The 19,235-nt window shown below is 37.3% G+C and overlaps 1 protein-coding gene across 2 annotated transcripts in view; it reads right to left on the bottom strand.

The window, feature by feature from the left end:
* Positions 1–19,235, bottom strand: part of ATP7A (ATPase, Cu++ transporting, alpha polypeptide) — a 266,921-nt gene that overhangs the window by 121,341 nt on the left and 126,345 nt on the right. For both annotated transcript variants that reach the window (XM_006873741.1, XM_006873742.1), the window contains exons 3-5: positions 17,437–18,153; positions 4,846–5,046; positions 1,140–1,303 (exon numbers count right to left, since the gene is read on the bottom strand). In XM_006873741.1, the coding sequence (XP_006873803.1) occupies positions 1,140–1,303; positions 4,846–5,046; positions 17,437–18,153 (1,082 nt within the window). The remainder of the gene's footprint in view (positions 1–1,139; positions 1,304–4,845; positions 5,047–17,436; positions 18,154–19,235) is intronic.

Genomic DNA, 19,235 nt, shown 5'->3' with positions numbered 1-19,235 from the left:
AAGACCATAGAAGAATTGATGCTTTTGAGTTATGGTGTTGGAGGAGAATATTGAAAGTGCCATGGGCTGCCAAAAGAACCAACAGATAGATTTTGGAAGAAGTGCAGCCAGAGTGCTCCTTGAAGGCCAGGATGGCCAAACTTCATCTTTCATACTTTGTACATATTGTCAGGAGGGACCAGTTGCTGGAGAAGGATATCATGTTTGGTGAGGTGGAGGGTCAGAAAAAAAGAGGAAGACCCCCAATGAGATGGATTGGCCAAGTGCCAGCATCAATGGGCTCAAGCATGGCAACAATAGTGAAGTTGGCCTAGGATCGGGCAGTGTTTCGTTCTGCTGTGCATAAGGTCACTATGAGTTGGTACCTACTTGATGGCACCTAACAACAACAATTTGACATGCCCACAGATGTTGAAAGGAGACAACAAGCTTCTACCAGAGCCAACAAAGAAAGAATGGGATCCCCCAGAGCTGGTACCCTGAATTCAGACAACTAGCCTCCTAGACTGCAAAAGAATAAATGTGTTTGTTAAAGCCATCCATTTGTGATATTTCTGTTATAGCAGAACTTTCTCTTTTTTTAATCTATTGTATATGGTATTGTTTCCTCAATTTCCTTTTTAGCTAATTCAATGCTGATAGCTAGAAACTTGACTAATTTTTTGTGTGCTGACGTTGTACCCTGCCATTTTACTGAATTCCTTTATTAGCTCTAATAGCTTTCTTATGGAATCTTTGCAGTTTTCTATATACCAGATCATGTCTTGTGAAAAGGGAGTTTTATTTCCTCCTTCCTAATTTGGATAGCTTGTTTATTATTGCCTACTTGTGCTGGCTAGAACTTCCAGTACATTGTTAAATAGTGGTGGCGAGAGTGGGCATCCTTGGATTTCTCCTGATCACATAAATATTTTTATGGCAAAGACTCTTAGCAGTTGATTTGTTGTTGAGTTAGGGAGAACAATTATTTTAAATCTATATGCTTTTCACATGGTTTTGATCTAAAACCCATTTGTAATTTACTCAAATTTTCCTTATATGTCTTATTTTTCCTAATTGTTATCTTTGGAACTCTTCTAAGAACCCTCATCAACTTTTTCTTAGGATTTGTATTAATAATACATAAAAATCTTACTTACAATAAGTTCCAAAACACCATCCCCTTCATCAGCATTTTCTATCACAGTGGCTCCAAATCCAAGTTCTTGGATGAACTCTGCTATCATTAGAGGTTGTATAACAGCAGGGTTATATCTTACCTCTGCCTTACCAGCCATCAAGGCCACAAGTACAGAATGTATTCCTAGGGCCAATGATAAGAAAAACCATACAGAGAACATTATTCTGTATAAAAAGAGTAATGTTATATTAGTCTATTATTATAAATTTTCATTTAAATGTGAAATGATTACAGTGAATCTAGAAAAATTTACTACTTAAGTATTGTGTATGTCTTGAAGCCAAGTCAAATAAAATTATTTGAAAAGGGGGGGGGCTCATTTTTTTTAATGTTTATTATGGAAAGTTTTATTTATATATATTTTAAAGAAAGAACAATATAATAAATTTGATGTGCCCATTACCCAGCTTCAACAACTATCAATAAAAACATAGATAATCTTGTTTCATCTATATCCCTACACACTCCACTCTCTGTTATCTACACAAATTATTTTGAAGCAAATGCCACAGACATCATATAATTTCATGTGTAAACATTTAAATATCTATCTCTAAAAGGGTAGATTCCTTAAAAATAACCACCAGCCACTCCTCGGAAACCTTATACAGAGTTGCTATGGGTCGGAACTGACTCGACAGCACTTCAAAGCAACAACAACATTAGGATCAGCACTGGATTGTGAACCAGAAGGTCAGCAATTCAAACCCACCAGTTGCTCCTTGGAAAACCTACACAGGGTTGCTATGAGTAAGAACTAACTTGACAACACTTAACAACAACAACATTATCATACCTACAATTAAACAATTTGTTAACATCATCAAATATTCAGGCAGCATTTACATTTCCACAATTGTCATATAACTGTTTATTAGTTTAACAGCATGTTTGAGACAGGATCCAAATAAAGCTTATGAACTGCACTCTGTTAAGACCTTATCAGATTTTAGAAACTAATAGGAGTCCTAGAGAAAGAAACTCAAGAACTTAGAAAATCAGTTATTACCCTTGTAGCAAAATATAAAAGGACGTACCAACACAAATATTATATTGTAATCAAATAACAATCATTTCTTAAAATTCTCAAGCATTGCTATCTAGTACATACTAATCTTAATGTTGTTGTGGTTAAGTACAGTCGAGTTGGTTCTGACCCATAGCGACCCTGTATAGGGTTTACGAGCTGGTGAGCTTGAACTGCCAACCTTGCATTCAAACAGTCTAGCGAGTAATCCCACAGCAGTATACTGTTGTTGTTGTTGTTAAGTGCCATCGAGTCGGGTCCGACCCATAGCGACCCTGTACAGGGTTTCCGAGGGTGTAAATCTTTACGGGAGTAGAAAGCCTCATCTTTCTCCCGTGGAGCGGCTGGTAGTTTCGAACCGCTGACCTTAAGGTTTGCAGCCCGATTCGTAACCACTACGCTACGGACACCAATAATCTTAAAAGAACACAAAAATTCATTTTATGGAAGCCATGATGAAAACCTCTCATTAACAACTCTCTCACTTCTAATGGCCAACTATTACTATTGTTGCCAGGAAGAAAATTAATTCCACATAGTAGAAATAATAGCTTTCTAGGAATCTGTGGCATTTAGTGGCTTCCTGACAAGGAATGGGGATCAGCTGTAGGGTTTGATAAATAGAAAAAATGTCCAAAATTTTTTTTATAAATTAATAAGCTTTAATTTTTTTAAGTACACAATATAGTCTAAGTTTTCTGCACTTGGGACTGTGTTAATATTGAATAATTCAGGTAACCAGGTCTTGGGAAAGTATCGGTAGTAAGAGAAGGGTATAGAAAAGTGTGGGAAAAAGCGTTTTTGCTTCAGCTGAATGTAATCTAAAACCAGGTACACAGAAATGGAAAATCTGATTTTCAAATTTCAAAATTATAAATTTAGTATTTATATTAAATATAATTTTTTAAATTCTTGCTTCAAACTACAATTAGAACTCTTCTAATTCATTTTTAGAAATATAATACAGACAAAATTGAGGGAAGACTAGTGCTACAAAGAATATAGTGAGCCCAACTAGGCTAACAGCATGCCTAATTAGGGATGTTTTTGTTGTTTAATGACATTGAGTCAATTCTGACTCATAGCAACCCTGTATAAGGTTTCCAAGGAATAGTTGGTGGGTTTGAACCACTGACCTTGTGGTTAGCAGGTCAGTGTTTATCCTGCAGTTGGCTGTCAAGTTGGCTCCAACTCATGGCAACCCATGTATTGCAAAGTAGAATTGTCCTCTAAAGGAATCACATCACCAAACCTTACTTCTGAGGTGCCTCTGGGCTTGTTTGAACTGTCAACTTTTGGGTTACTATTTGCACCACCCAGGGACTCCTTAAGAGGTGGTGGTGATTATTAAGTGCCATGGAGTTGGTTGCAACTCATAGCAACCCTGTAAAAAGTTTCCGAGACTGTAAATCTTTGCAGGAGCAGAAAGCCTCATTTTTCTCCTGAAGAACAGTTTAAACTACTGACTGTAGTCTATCCTACAGTAAAGTATTTGCCCTACAAAGCCACCATACACACCCAAGAGATGGTAGAGGGGAGTAATTGAAAGAATGAGCATAATGGATTAAAAAAAAAAAAAAAAAGATTTATATTTGGCATATGCTTCGCTTGTCTCATGTAATAGGGTATTTCTGAACTGCCTGGACTGTCGGTACTAAAATTCAACAGGAACCTGAAAAGTTTCATTTTGGTTGACAGCCTCAGTCTTTTTTTTAATATACAACTCAGTCAAACAAAAGGTAATATAAGCTTTAATTTTGACTGCATTCCAATTAGAAATAATGAAAGCTAAAATGAAATGTGGAGAAACGACAAGAGTGTGAACAAGATAATATTGAACTGAAGGTGGCTCTATATGCTTCATATTTTGTTATAATTTTTGTGCCTTCATATATTAGGTAATAGTTACTACTGGCCATAGATCTTTATTTACCTATTCAGCCTTTGTGACAACAGTGTGTATCATTAAGACACTTAAGGCTAGGACTGCCTAAGTACTACACCTATAACTTTGGTCTTATTAAACACAATCACCTATCTCTATGGTTAGCAAATTTATTATGCTGTATTTTAAAGTAAGTATAAATTTACAGGCTAAAATATTTAAATGTAATAATAAAACTGTTGCATATTTTATCAACTAAAAATTTATATACACTATTAAGCAAATTTTTAACAACTTTACTATAAATAAAGATCAGAGACTGAACTTCCGGAAAAGCACAATGAAATTCTAAATAAATTTTGTTTCTGGTTTGATCCTAGTATGGTAATACTGAAACTCTTATGGATTTTAGTTATTAATTTTAAGCATAGCTTTATCAGAAAATTTATGTTTCTTAAAATCCTTTGCAACAAAAGTCCATAAAAAGCAGTAATTTTAGACTTCCTTCTACTTTCCTACAAATCTTGTTGATATTAAAATATGATCAAACATAAAAGAGATAAGAACTTTACGTAAAGAAGCACAGTACAAACAAAAACTGGCTGGCAGGAAATCAGGGTTGTCTTTCATATCACTGATAGTCTTTATGAGGCCTAGGCAAGAATTATAAATATAATTTACAAAAATCAAGAGGACAAAAAGGACAGAATTGCCCAACCAGTACATGAATAACACATTTTAAGAGTTTCTTACCTTCTTCTTGTCTTAAATTGCGTTCAATGTTTGCTACACAGGAAGCACAAGTCATACCAGTGACCTGTATAAAACACTTAGAAGTCTTTGTCTCGTCCTTGTCATGAATTGGGGTCATTTTAGCATAAAATTCATTAGTTGAACCCAGAAGTGGCATTTCTGATGATGGCTGAGCTATTAATACTGATGGATCATCCATGTCTAGTGGAAAGGAAAACAAGATTCTTTTCATTTGCAGTATTTATCATTCTCCAGGTACCTCCTTATTATGCATCTCAATCTACCACTCTTGTTATTGCTGCTGTTAAGTGCTATTGAGTGAATTCCAACTCATAGTGACCCTGTATAGTGTTTCCAAGGAGCGGCTATGAATTTGAATCGCTGACCCTGTGGCTCAAACCAACCTTGAGGTCTGGTGCTTTCTTCCACAGCACCACACCAGGACTCTATCTATAGCTCTAGACGCTATAAATCCATTCATTTTAAGCCAGTGGGGCTTATTTAAGCCCTCAGCAATATGTTACCTTTATATTTTCCAGAAAGTGACTTCTAATTTCAATACTGCCCATCAGAGTTCCCAGGAAAATCTGAGCTAAACTAAATAAGCAAAACTTTAGTTGTATCAAGTTCTTTCAGCCGTTATTTAGTCATTCTTCCCCTCCCCTCCAGTAGATTGTAGGGTATTGTGAGGGGGTTCATGAACAAATGAAATTAATAGATAATGTATGGAAATGGATATGCAAAAGAATGACACAAGACACTTAGCTCACACCATATATAAAAATGAACTCAACATGGATTAAAGACCTAAATGTAAATCCCAGAACTATAAAGGTCATCAATGAAAAAAATAAGGACAAATTTAAGGGCTCCAATACAGGGCACACATAGACTATCAAACATTGCAAAAATCGAACAAACAAAAGAAGACAAAATAGATGACTGGGACATACTAAATATTAGAAACTTAAGTGCATCAAAAGATTTCACTAAAAGAGTAAAAAGGGAGTCCACGGAATGAGAAAAATATTTTTTATAACAACATATCAGACAAGGGACTAATCTCTAAAATCTATAGGAAACCACAACATCTCTACAAGAAAAAAAAAAAAAAAAACAAATATACCAATTAAAAATGGGCATAGTACATGAACAGACATTTCATCAAGGAAGGCATTCCGGTAGCCAACAAACTGCTGTTGTTGTTAAGTGCCATCAAGTCAATTCTGACCCATAGCAACCCTGTATAGGGTTTCCAAGGAGCAGCTGGTGAGCTTGAACTGCTCATGAGCCATTAGAGAGATGTAAATCAAAATAACAATGAGATATCATCTCATACCAGCAATAAGAGTGAAGTTCAAAAAAGCAGAGGACAATAAACTCTGGGGAGGGTGTGAGGAGACTGGGACCTTCCTACATTGCTGGTGGGAATGTAAAAATGGTTCAATCACTCTGTAAAATGGTAGGTGCTTCCTCAGAAAATTGGAAATAGAAATACCTTATGATCCAGCAATTCCTTTACGTGGTATATATCCACAAAAAATATGAGCCAGAACATGAATAGATACATGTTGTTGTTGTTCTGTACTGTGGAGTCGGTTCCAACTCATAGCAACCCTGTACAGGGTTTCCGAGGCTGTAAATCTTTACGGGAGCAGAAAGCCTCCTCTTTTTCCCGCGGAACAGCTTACAGGACTATTCACAATAGCAACAAGATGAAGACAGCCTAAGTGCCCATCAATGAAAGAATGGATAAACAAACTTTGGTACATACAGGCAATGGAATACTATGCTACCTTGAAGAATAATGATGAGGCAGCAAAGCACCTCATAACATAGATGAACTTTGAGTGCATTATGCTGAATGAAATTACTCACAAAAATTGCTAAGACCATTAATGTAAAAGCTTAAGAAAAAGATTTCCATACTAAAAGAAAAATTATTTGATGGTTACAGGGGTTGGGGGGAAGGGAGGGGACAGTAAGGCACAGGTTAGGGGGCACATAACAGCTTGGGTGATAGGGAGGGCAATATACAAGGAAGGGGAGGGCAATACACAAGTAGGGGAAGGGTGGACAAACAAGGAAGATAGGGGAAGATTTAGGGAAGTTTGCATGTGATAAATAGGACAGAGGTAAGCAGTAAAGTATACTCAACCTTGGAACAACGGGGCTCTGTGATACAGGGATCGAAGCATAGTCTGAATGGGTAAAAGAGGGTAAATAATGTTAAGGTGCTTGCCTGTCTTATGGATACTGGTTTCCCTTGCCTACTACTGTAAAATAGTCATTTAAGTGGGATAGAGAGGAATATTGGGAAAAATGATTACAGAAAACTTGTAAGCCCGTCTTTGTCCTATAGCTGATTGGAATATCTAAAAGAAGTACTAGAATTTGCCCAGTGAAATAGGATTCTTGTTAAGCCTTTGTAGAATATGGGGCCTTAGGTGGAATCCTGAGCCCCATCCAGAACTTCTGAGGTGGAACATTCCTACTTGAAAGGACATGCAGACCAACTAGGAAAGGCTTGGAAGACTCAGAAAGAAGAATAGAAGATATTTCTTGAAAGAAAGACCAGCAGGGGGTTAAAAAAAAGCAGACTGTGTGGCTGTTGCAAAAACAAGCAAGCTGTTCACCTGGGAGTCACCAAGAAAAGAAAAGTCAGTCCATCAGGATAAACCCCACTTGCAAGACTGAAACTCAAAGGGAACACCTGAGCAGGCTTGTAAGCTCACTGGTGACCATCTTGGTCTAAGTGTGAGTGAAAGTGGGGGAAAGTCAGTAATGAAGACATGGGCTGAGTCTGACCATGTTCCATAGATACCCAACAACCTTGAGATAAGAGACAGAAGAGGAATGGCTGGTTGGTCCGAAGATTAGGGAGACTTTGGAACTCCTGAGCCCATGGACACTGGCCTAGTCCCTGGGGGCTAGAGCTAAGAGTGAAGTGACCAGCTAATCTGAAGTGGGATGAGGTATGCAAGAATGCCCAAACTTGCAGATAGTACCCATTTGACCTAGCTTGGATGGCTTGCTGATAAGAACTCCACTAGAGGAAGATAAATAAGTTTGATACAGGAAGCAAGTGTAAATTGCTACAATTTGATGACCTTGACCTTTGCTTACAGATGTTATTGTTGTTATGTGCCATGGAGTCGGTTCCGACTCATAGAGAACCTGTACATGGTTACTGAGGCTGTAAATCTTTACGGGAACAGAAAGCCTCATCTTTCTCCCGCAGAACAGCTGGAGTTTCGAACTGCTGACCTTGTGGTTCGCAGCCCAATTCGTGTCCACTATGCTACCAGAGCTCCTCCAACCAAGAAGGAAGGAGTCTTCACGTCAAGATTGAACCTATCCCCTCACTACACATGGTTGATAGGGACAGGCAACTTAGACATTGGTTACCAAAAATGGGGGGCTATAAGGTACAAAGTGGCTAGCTTACAAGTTTTCAAGAGTGTGCTTAGGGGTAGTTTTCATCTTGTCTAGATGGGGCTGGTGAAAGGGGATGGGAGAGGATGAGGATAGGATTCTTTTGATTCAATTGTAATTGCTATCATGATTAATTGCAATTGTCAAAATTGTAAAGGTAGAAGATGTGTAACAAAAAGGATAGAGTAGTTAATCTTTCAGTCCAGGAACAGAGGACCCTAGAACCATCAAGAGGGAAGAACATGGGTGGAGTGTGGGATCCTCACCAGAGAAGCAGGGACACCAGAGACAGAAGCAGAGGTGATGGCATAGAGTGATAAAGCAGCTGAGGACTCTAGACCTATGGAATGAGAAAGGCTGTGTGCCAGCAGGCAGGAAGCTGGCTTGTAAAATATGCCCTCTGGTCGTTTAAATGAATATATATTTTCTGTGTGTTTTGTGTACATAAAAAAGAAAAAAAAAAGAGTGAATAGAAGCAAATACTGTGAAGGGGATTGTAATCATTGTAGTGAAACAAAATACAATTAGTTGAGTGCAAAACTGATGAGCTGCCCTGTAAACTATCACTGAATTCACAATAAAAGCTTTTTAAAAAGAGATTATGGAATTTTTTTTACAAAATTTTGTAATACTCCTCATATTTTTGCAATGAACTTTACTCATGTTAATGATTTGCAAACTGACTAACAATTTGGAATATATTCATGGAACCAAACGCAATTTGCAAAACAGTATTGCAGTATTGTGTCATTGAAATTTTTGTGTGAGCATGTACTTGGATATATAAGGCTATATACCAAACTATTGGACTTCTGGTGTGGTGCTGTCGATCAGCACAGGACTGCGAACCACAAGGTCAGCAATTCAAACCCAACAGCTGCTCCTCAGAAACCCTATACAGGGTTGCTACGAGTCAGAATCAACTTGAAGGCAGTTAACAATAACATACCAAACTATTAACTGTGGTAACTTCTGGGGAGTGGGGTTAAGGCAGGAATAGAATAACAGACAGATGAACAAATTTTCTTTCTATATAAACATCTATATTATTTTGTGGACAATGGAAGAAGAGACAGGAGTAAGTTATGAGGGACATACATTCATTTTGAACCAAGAAGTCCCATATTTTTACCGTATTTAACAAACATTTTGCAAACAGTGCCACTCCCTCATGTACAGTTAATTTCATATGTATGTTGTGCATGCTATATGCATGTGCATGTTGTTTAGGTGGACACATAGTATGAGTGGAAACAATAATCAGAGTCTCTGCTTAAAATGTTTATGGACTATAGAAGAATTAGAAGGTCTATTATCTTAGAATCTCCCCTATAGCCTCAGAAAATCTGACATTTTATTTTAGTTTTATCCATATCAGTATTAATCACCTCCCAAGAAGTGATTAATACTATTATATATCAAGTTCAGTTTAAACCACAAGGTCGGAGATTCAAGCTCACCAGCTGCTCCTCGGAACCCCTATACAAGGTCGCTATGAGTCAAAACCGACTCGAAGGCACTTAACAACAACAACAATATCACATCCATGCAGCCACCCCAAAAAAAGGGTTAAAAATTAAAATTCTCTCCTCTCCTACAAAGATAAGGAGAAATAAGAGGTGATGTGGAAATTTCCACTACTCTACTTGTTTTTTTCTTCCCCTTGAACAAAAAAAAAAAACTGGATCAGGTCTGTTTGGCTATACCATAAAGAAACCTTTCCATGGCAGAGTTGGTTTTTAGGACAGTGAAGAAGAGCATCTTTTGAAGAAATGTCAACAAAAGTCAGACCATTTCCTTAAATCAATATAATCTAGAGTACTGTCTCTTAAATTTTAATGGGAATATAAATTACATGGGTATCTTGTTAAAATGCAGATTCTGATTCAGTACATCCATTCAGTACATTTGCATTTCCACCATGCTCCCTGAGGATACCAATGCTCTGATCTTGAAACAGAAAAGGATATTTCAATAACAAAGTACTAGATTCTCACAGTTCCTAAATTCGTCAGTCTACAGCTGTTAAGTGGAGTACAGGTGCTGTAAGGTAAGCACTAGACTACTAACTGCAAGGTTGGCAGTTCAAACCCACCACCCACTCCCTGGAAATCCTATACAAGGTAGCCATGAGTAGGTTCCAACTTGACAGCACTTAACATAGTCTTAAGTGAATCTCTTTAGAAAGCTATACTTATTCTTTCAGATTGTAATAGCATTATTTAGAATACAGAGGGCAAAACTTACCAGGTGATAACACTACTATTGTAAAGCACTCAAAAAGAAGGCTAACTTGTCAAAAGGAAATCACTTTGGCTTTGAATCAACTCATTATTTTAATCTATCCAGAAGTTTCCTTCTTTCTCTCACAATTACTATCAATACTTAATGATGATCTTGGAATATTTTAAAGTTCATGCTTCTAATCACTTCCGGGTTTTGTTCCACAATAATTTAGGTATTTCATATACTAGAGGTAATCTAGACTACTACCCGTAATTTTCACACTCTGGAAGTACAGTATTAAATTATATAAATCACATAGGTAATCTCTTTCAGCTATCTAGGCATGATGTATAAACAAAATTTTATAAAACAATGAACCTTACACCAGTGAGTTTGGTAAGCAGAAAAGCAAATGTTTCTATCTTCACTGGCACAGGCATGGACAGGAAGATAAATGGAATAGACTATAGTCAAAAAAATAAATAAATAAAAGGCCCAAGTGTATATTAATCTTAATACTAGTGCCACCCTGCTTAGGTTGTTGTTGCTTTGAAACTTGCCAGTATTTAATCTTAAAAAGCTTCTATTTTGAGACTTCTGTGAACCCGGGCGAAGACCTGGTTGGCCAGCAGTGTGGCAAGACCTAGGGACTCTTGGGCTCAGAGTCAGTGACATAGCCACAGAGGACTAGAGTGGAGAGTGAAGCATCCAGCAGATAAGAAGAGAGGGCATATGCACAAGAACACCCACACTTGCAGATAATACCCACTTGACCTGGCTTCAATGACTGGATGATCAGAGCTCAACCAGAAGAAGAAAGAAGAGGAAAAAAGCATAATCTGATACAATTTGATTAACTTGACCTACAACTATGGATGCAGTAGGTCAAAATAGGGAACAAATCCTTACAGCAAGGATCATTCCCACCCCCTCCATACACATGGCAATGGTTACTATAGGATGAATGTAAAACTAATGTTCTCCCATGTAAACTATCACATAATTCACAATAAAACATTTTTTTAAAAAAAGCTTCTATTTTGTTGCTATACTGTGATAAATGTAATCAGTGTCACTGGACAATATGTATAGAAATTGTTAAGAGGGACCCTAATTTGCTGTGTGAACTCTTACCAGAAACACTATAAAATATTTATTTTTCAAGTTTCTGTCTTCCAAGAGGCAGTGAAGGTGTTAAAAAGTCACAATGAATCAAGCGGCTTCTTTTTAATTAGCTTTTCTATTAGCTTTAATTAGCTTTTCTACAGGCTGTAACATCAATACTTAAATTAATTCAAAAGAAGGCTGACTTGCCTGCACTTGAGGCAACAACCAGAAAAGATTCTAAAAATTTCAAGATCTTCAAAACTGGTAGGATCAGTGTCTGATATAATGTGAAGAACAAATATATATCTGAAAATGACTTAAAAACAATTATAAACATCATTCTGCAACTTATTCTCCAATGGTTCAGGAAAAAAAAGTATTCCTAAATAAAATAAAATAGGGAAAATGTTAACAACTGGGGAATCTAAGTGAATGTGATAAATAGGATTTCTTTGTACTATTCTTGAAGCTTTTCTCTAAATTTGAAATTTGTAAAAAAAATAAAAACTTAACGAAAATGGAAGGAATTTAATACTTTGGTTTAATTGGTTAGTGAAGACTTCAACTTCATGTATTAGATGTCTTTTTGCCTTAAGATGATGATGATATTGATGGGATTGATAAGCATATTCCATTTTTCTTATTTGTTGTCATTGCTAAGTGCTGTCGAGTCCGTTCTGACTCATAGCAACCTCCTTTAATATTTACTGCTGGTGCAGAACTAGTGTGAGATGAAGGTTAAATATATGGATCCTTCACTGAAAATCAGTCATGCTGAGCTTGGATCAACACTAAGATCAGAATATTGTTGTTGTTGTTGAGTGCCATTGACTCGATTCCAACCCATAGCGACGCTGTGTAGGGTTTCCCAGGGGCAGCTGGTAAGTTTGAACCATGGACCTTGCAGTTTAAATGGCTTTTCAGTCTGGTGCATTAACCCAAAGCGCCACACCACAATCAGAATATAGGCAGCCATAATTCTGTTGGAATCTTAAACACTGATTGGTCTATATAGCAGAACCACAGAATGCAATCATTTGATATCAATCTTTTATCTCAACAATATGGATCATCATAGTCCCAGCTCTACCTATTCTTTTATATTGATATTCATTGTGAGGTTTTTTTACCCATCTGTAATGGTTATTAATGTGTGTGTTATGAGCCCTAACAGATGCAAGGCACATAACAGGTTCATGGTAATTACTTGCTTAATAATGTGATTTCTGGGGTCCTTGACAACAATGCTGTTGTTGTTTTGGCATTGATTTGGTTCGGACTTATAGAGACCATAGTTAAGGGTTTTCGAAGTTGAGGTAAAAGAAACTGTTAAAGCTTCTGAATATGTTGTTTTCATGGTTCCTGAGGTTTCTTTATAGTATTTTTTATGAATTTACTAGAGTTCCTAGGTGGCAAAAATGGTTAAGTGCTTAGCTCCTAACTGAAAGGTTGATGGTTCAAATCCACCCACAGGTGCCTCGAAGAAAGGCCTAGAGATCTACTTCCAAAGAGTCAGTCATTGAAAACTTCATGAAGAGCAGTTCTCCTCTTAAATGCACGGGGTCACTATGAGTTAAATTCAATTTGACAGCAACTGGTATGAATATTCTAATGGAAAAAATATGTGTCTCTTTTCTAGAATGCAAGAATCTTGGTCTTTTGTGATTTTCTATATTAAGGTGAGTCCAGGTATGGTGCTGTGGGTTAATGCGCCAGGCTACAAAGTCGTTTGAACTACAAGACGGTGGCAGTACAAGCTCACCAGCTGCTCTTTGGAAACCCTATATAGGGTCACTATGGGTCGGAATCTACTTGACAGCACTTAACAACAACAACAACAATTCAATATGCAGATGTGAAATGAATGGTGCAACTGCCTTGAAAAGTAATTTGTTGGTTCCTCAAAAAGTTAACCACAGAGTTACCAAGTTGACATTAGGTGCTGTGGAGTTGGTTTTCAACTCAGAGTGATCCCATATGACAGAGTAGAACAGCCCTATAGGGTTTTCTTGGCTGTAATCATTACAGATAGCCAGGTCTTTCTCTCACAGAACTTCTGGGTAGGTTCAAACCACCAACCTTTTGGTTAGCAGCAAAATGCTAAACTGTTGCATTACCAGAGCTCCTTCAGTTACCATTTGTTGTTAAGTACTGTGAAGTCAGATCTGACTCATAGTGACCCTGCACAGGGTTTCTGAGGCTGTAAATCTTTATGGGAGCAGAACACCTCATCTTTCTCCCATGGAATCGCTGGTAGTTTCAAACTGCTGACCTTGAGGTTGGTAGCCCAACTCATAATCACTACACTACCAGAGTCCTGACCTAGCAATTCCATTCCTAGGTATATATACCCAAGAAAACTGAAAACATGTCTACATAAAAACTTGTACATTAATGTTCATAGAAGTATTATTCATAATAACCAAGAAACAACTTAAACATCTATCAACTGATGGATGGATAAACAAAATGTGGTGTATCTACACAATGGAAAATTATTCTTCCATAAAAAACAATGAATAATGTGGATAAACCTCAAGGTACAATGTGGATAAACCTCAAGAACACTGTGCTAAGTAAAAGAAAACAGACACAAAAGGTCAGTCCTTTTGGGGTGACTGCAAATGGATATGAAGTTTATTATGGGGTAATGAAAATGTTCTGTTAGATACTGGTGGTGGTTACACTATTCTATGAATATACTAAAAACTCACTTGTTTAAAAGGGTGTGTTTTATAGTTTGTGAACTAATCTCAATTTTTTAAAGCAAAAATTCTATGACTTCTATCATTTGTCATCAATATAAAAATTAAAAATTAGGAATTAAGAGTATATCTCTGATAGGTCTCTTGTGATACAATAATGAATAATTGTTATCAGGACTGATTTGTGAGGGTTGGAAATATAAAGGTAGACGTTTTATAGCAAGGAGGGGCGTGATTAACTTTTCAGTCTAGGAGCGGAGGTCCCTGGGACCATCAATATAGAAGAGCAGAGAGCGGGACCCTACCCAGAGAAGCAGTGACACCAGAGACAGAGGCAGAGATGATGACATGGAAAGATGGAGCAGCTGGAGACTTTAGACACAGAGAGGGAGAGGGGCTGTGTGCTGATGACCGGGCTGCAGGCTTGTAGTGTATACCCCTTGGTTGGTTGATGATGCATGGAGGGGATTGTAACCATGGCAATGAAACAATATATGATAGAATGAATGTAAAACTAATGTTCTCCCATGTAAACTATCACATAATTCACAATAAAACATTAATAATAAAAAAAAAAGAGCATATCTCTGGGTGTGCAGGGAAGATAGAATCCGCAATGAATAGTTTTTCACCTTGGGTCTGGCGAAAAGATATGGGGATAAAATTCTTATGATTCAATAGTGAGTAACTGTCATCATGACTAATTGAGACTCCCCCCCTCAAGGGAGAAGAGCACAAGAGGAATGCGTGACCCTATCCAGAGAAGCAGCAACACCAGAGATGGAGGCAGAGATGAGAACATAGAGAGAGGGAGCAACTGAGGACTCTAGAATCATGGAAAGAGAGGGACTGAGAGCTGGCGGCCAGGAGTCAGGCTTGCAGAATGTGCCCTTTGGTGGTTTAAATTATTATATATGCCTGAGTGCTTCGTTTTGTTTTTTAAAAAGATCTAAAATGAACAGAGAGAAATACTGTTAAGTGATGGTAGATGGAGGGGGTTATAATCATTGTAATGAAACAAAGTACATGATTTGTTGAATGTAAAACTGATGATCTGCCCTAAAAGTTTATTTCATTCAAATCACAATAAAAATTTAAAAAGAGTATCTCTCTGGGCCCTCTTCTACTAATACTGGCTTACCATAATAATTTGGGTATCTGTTTAATATAATCTTTTATGCACATAAGTTTTAGTGAGATTGAAATGGACTATTGCTATTTGATATTGTTCTTTCTAATCAGTAGATTAGAAAGAACAATATATAATCAAAGATTAATAACATCATCTGAAAAATAGTTATATAACTTTCAACTATTATTTAAAGCAAGAACTTTCACTATAGCATTTTTCAGTTTGATTCAAGGTTAGGTTTACTTCTAGTTTGAAACACCTAACAAAAGCAAATTCCACTCTATATATACTTTTTGTCTCAGTTCAAAGCTGAAACAAACAGCTGCCATGAAATATGAAGACTTAGGTCAATTCTGAAGTCAGTTTAACTTAAATGTCTAAGTTGAAAGCTACAGTTAAAATCCTTCTATCTTTTTATTCTTTGTGAAATCATATTTCCTTCCTCCAACTTGGTGCTGTAGGATAAGCACTCGACCGGAAAGTCACTTTGAGTGTCAAGGTCAGCGGTTCAAACTCACCAGTCGCTCTTTGGAAACCCTATACAGGGTCACTATGAGTTGGAATCAATTTGACGGTACTTAACAAGAACAACATTGTATCAACAAGAAGCCCTGGCAATGCAGTGGATTATGAACTGGGCTGCTAACCGCAATGTCAGTAATTCCAATCTACCAGTCACTCCACAAGAAAAAGATGAGACTTTCTGCTCCCATAAAGAGTTACAGCCTCATAAACCCAATATAGGGTTGCTCTGAGTCAGAACTGATTCGGTGGCACACAACCACTATCACACATTATATAAACAGAGCCCTGGTGTGGCAATGTAGGATAAACACTAGACTGCTAACTGCAAGGTTGGCAGTTCAATCCCACCTGCCACAACTTGGAAACCCAATACAGAGTCACTATGAGTCAGAACTAATTCAGTGGCACACAACCACCACTACCACCACCATTATATAAATGGAGTCCTGGTGTGGTGCTGTAGGATAAGCACTAGGCTTCTAACTGCAAGGTTGGCAGTTTAAGTCCAACAGCCAATCCTCGGAAACCCTATGAGTGAGAACCAAGTCAACAAGTAACAACAAAAATAATATAAATAAATACATATATACATGCATACTTATTAGAAAACACAGAATACACAGGAAAACACAATGGAAAGAAAAGTCACTTTTATCCTAACTTTCCAGCCATGAACACAAAACCCATCACCATTGAGTAGATTTTGACTCAGCAACCCTATAGGTTGGACTATAACTGTCCCGTATAGTTTCCAGAGCTATAATCTTTATGAAAACAGATTGCCACATTTTTCTCCCATTGAGTACTATTGGGGTCAAACCTCTCCGTTAGCAACTGATTTGAGCCACCATTGTTCCCAACCAAGGATAACCATTGCTAAAATTTTGGTTCATGTCTTTCCAGGAATTTTGTTCATGTTTATAAAATTTTTATCATATTGTATATACAGCTTTTTTTTATCTTTAATTTAATGATATATTGCTGACACTTTTCCATGGTATTGTTGCTATCATTTGCTATCAAGTCAATTCCAAGTCATGGCAACCCGATGTAGAGAGTAAAAAGGCTCTACAAGATTTGCAAGGCTGTGTGGCCTTTCAGAAGCAGATCACAAAAAGGTGTCTCTAGGTGGGTTCGTACCACCAAACTTTTGGCTAGAAGTTGAGGGCTTAAATCTATGCCACTCAAAGACTCAGGCCATAATATTTTATCATAGGGATGAACCACAAATAATTTATTGTTTCTAGTCTTATAAAACATTATAAATAATAATATAATGAATTTTTAAAAAAACATTATAAATAATAAATAATTTCTTTGTAGAAATTTCTATATTCATAGGACTTATTTACAAAAAGCAAAATTGGGGTACCCATGACTTATTTCTCCATGATAAAAGTCAAACGAATCAACAAACTAGAAATAAATGTTAAAGGGGTCAAAGAAAGCAGTAATAATTACCTGACAAGGTAGCATCAAATCCCACATTTTCTATAGCTTCTCTCAAAGTTTCCGGAGAGGTTAGTAGAGGATCATACTCAACAACTCCAATGCTAGTTGCAAGGGAGACTTGTACAGATTTTACACCTGCCTTTTTAGATATGATACCCTCAATAGACTGCACACATGAATTACAAGTCATACCACCAATGCTAAAAACAGTTTTTTGAGTCAGTGGATGGCTAACTATGTTGAAAGGAATTTTTTGATGAGATGGAGGGGTTGGAGTACTCTCAACATCACTTGTAAGACTAACACTGTATTGTCCTGGTGATATTGCCTCTATTGCCTTTCTCAGGGTTTCTGGAGTGACTGAGCTTGCATTGTATTTTACAATGGCAGACCTATTCTCTAAAGAAACTGCTATGCTGCTTATATAATGGAGTGTAGATAAAGAACTTTCAATTTTTGACACACATGATTTACAATGCATGCCATCTATGATAAAAGTGGCTGTTGAATCATTGTTATGTGATGGACTCCTTTGCTGTGATCCTTCTGAAGATCTGATAGGTGTGTTCTTCAGACGTTCTACATCAATAGTTCCCAATGTAAGGTACTTGGGCTGTTTTTTGATGACTGTTAGAAAGCCCACAGCTTCAATCTGCTTTTTTATTTCCTCTGCTGTGATAAGATGAGGTTGATAAACAATAGTAGCTTCTTGGTTGTCCAGGGAGACTAGTTTAAAAAGAAGAAAAAAAAAATTCACTGTTATTTCTGGGCCACTTAATAAAGCATTCTGTACACAAAATTAATCACATTAAAAAAAACTGTTTCTATCTCATTCTTTCCATTATTAAAAAAATTTTTTTCAATTCAGAAAATATTGTAAACAGACCGAAAAAGTCAAACCCATCGCCATCAAACTGAATCCAACTCACAGTGACCCTATAGGACAGAATAAAACTATCTCATAAGGTTTCCAAGGCTATAAATCTTTATGGAAGCAAACTGCCACATCTTTCTCCCACAGAGTGTCTGGTGGTTTTGAACCACCAACCTTTGCATTAGTAGTTACTTAACTACTGTGCCACCAGGACTATTTTTATTATTGACATGCTGAATAAAAGAAAAAGATACATGGGTTAGAAAAAGGCTTCAAATATTTTGAACGGTGGAATTAAAAGATAATGGAGAGGGAATAAATCTTTACAGCGAGCACCATTCCCACCCCCTTGATACACAGGGTAGACAGGGATGGGCAACTTGGACATTGTCTACCCAAAATGTGGGCTACAAAGGCAAGAAGTGACTGGCTTACAAGCTTTCAAAAGGGAGCCTAGATCCAGAGGGTGCAGAGGAAGGTAGAATCTCCACTGAGTAGTTTCCAATCTGTCTGGGCGGGGCTGATGAAAGGAGATGGGGATAGGATTCTTGTGGTACAATAGTGAATAATTGCTATCAGGACTGACTGTGAGGGTTGGAAATGTAAAGATAGATATCTTGTAGCAAAAGGATCTTAAGTCCCTGGGCCTATCAAAGGAGAAGAGCGAAGTGCAGGATCCTACCCAGAGAAACAGTGACACCAGAGATGGAGGCAGAGATGATGACGTGGAGAGATGGAGTAGATGGGGACTCTACACACAGAGAAGGAGAGGGGCTGTGTGCTGACGATCAAGGAGCAGGCTTGCGGGGTATAAACTGTGGTTGGTTGATGATGCATGCAGGGGATTGTAACCATGTCAATGAAACAATATATGATACGATGAATGAAAAGCTAATGTTCTCCTATGTAAACTATCACAATTCACAAAAAAACA

This window comes from Chrysochloris asiatica, unplaced genomic scaffold (assembly GCF_000296735.1).
Source record: "Chrysochloris asiatica unplaced genomic scaffold, ChrAsi1.0 scaffold00252, whole genome shotgun sequence".
Taxonomy (NCBI): domain Eukaryota; kingdom Metazoa; phylum Chordata; class Mammalia; order Afrosoricida; family Chrysochloridae; genus Chrysochloris; species Chrysochloris asiatica.
Note: the sequence above shows the minus strand (reverse complement) of the source record. Positions and strands in the feature narration are given on the sequence as shown.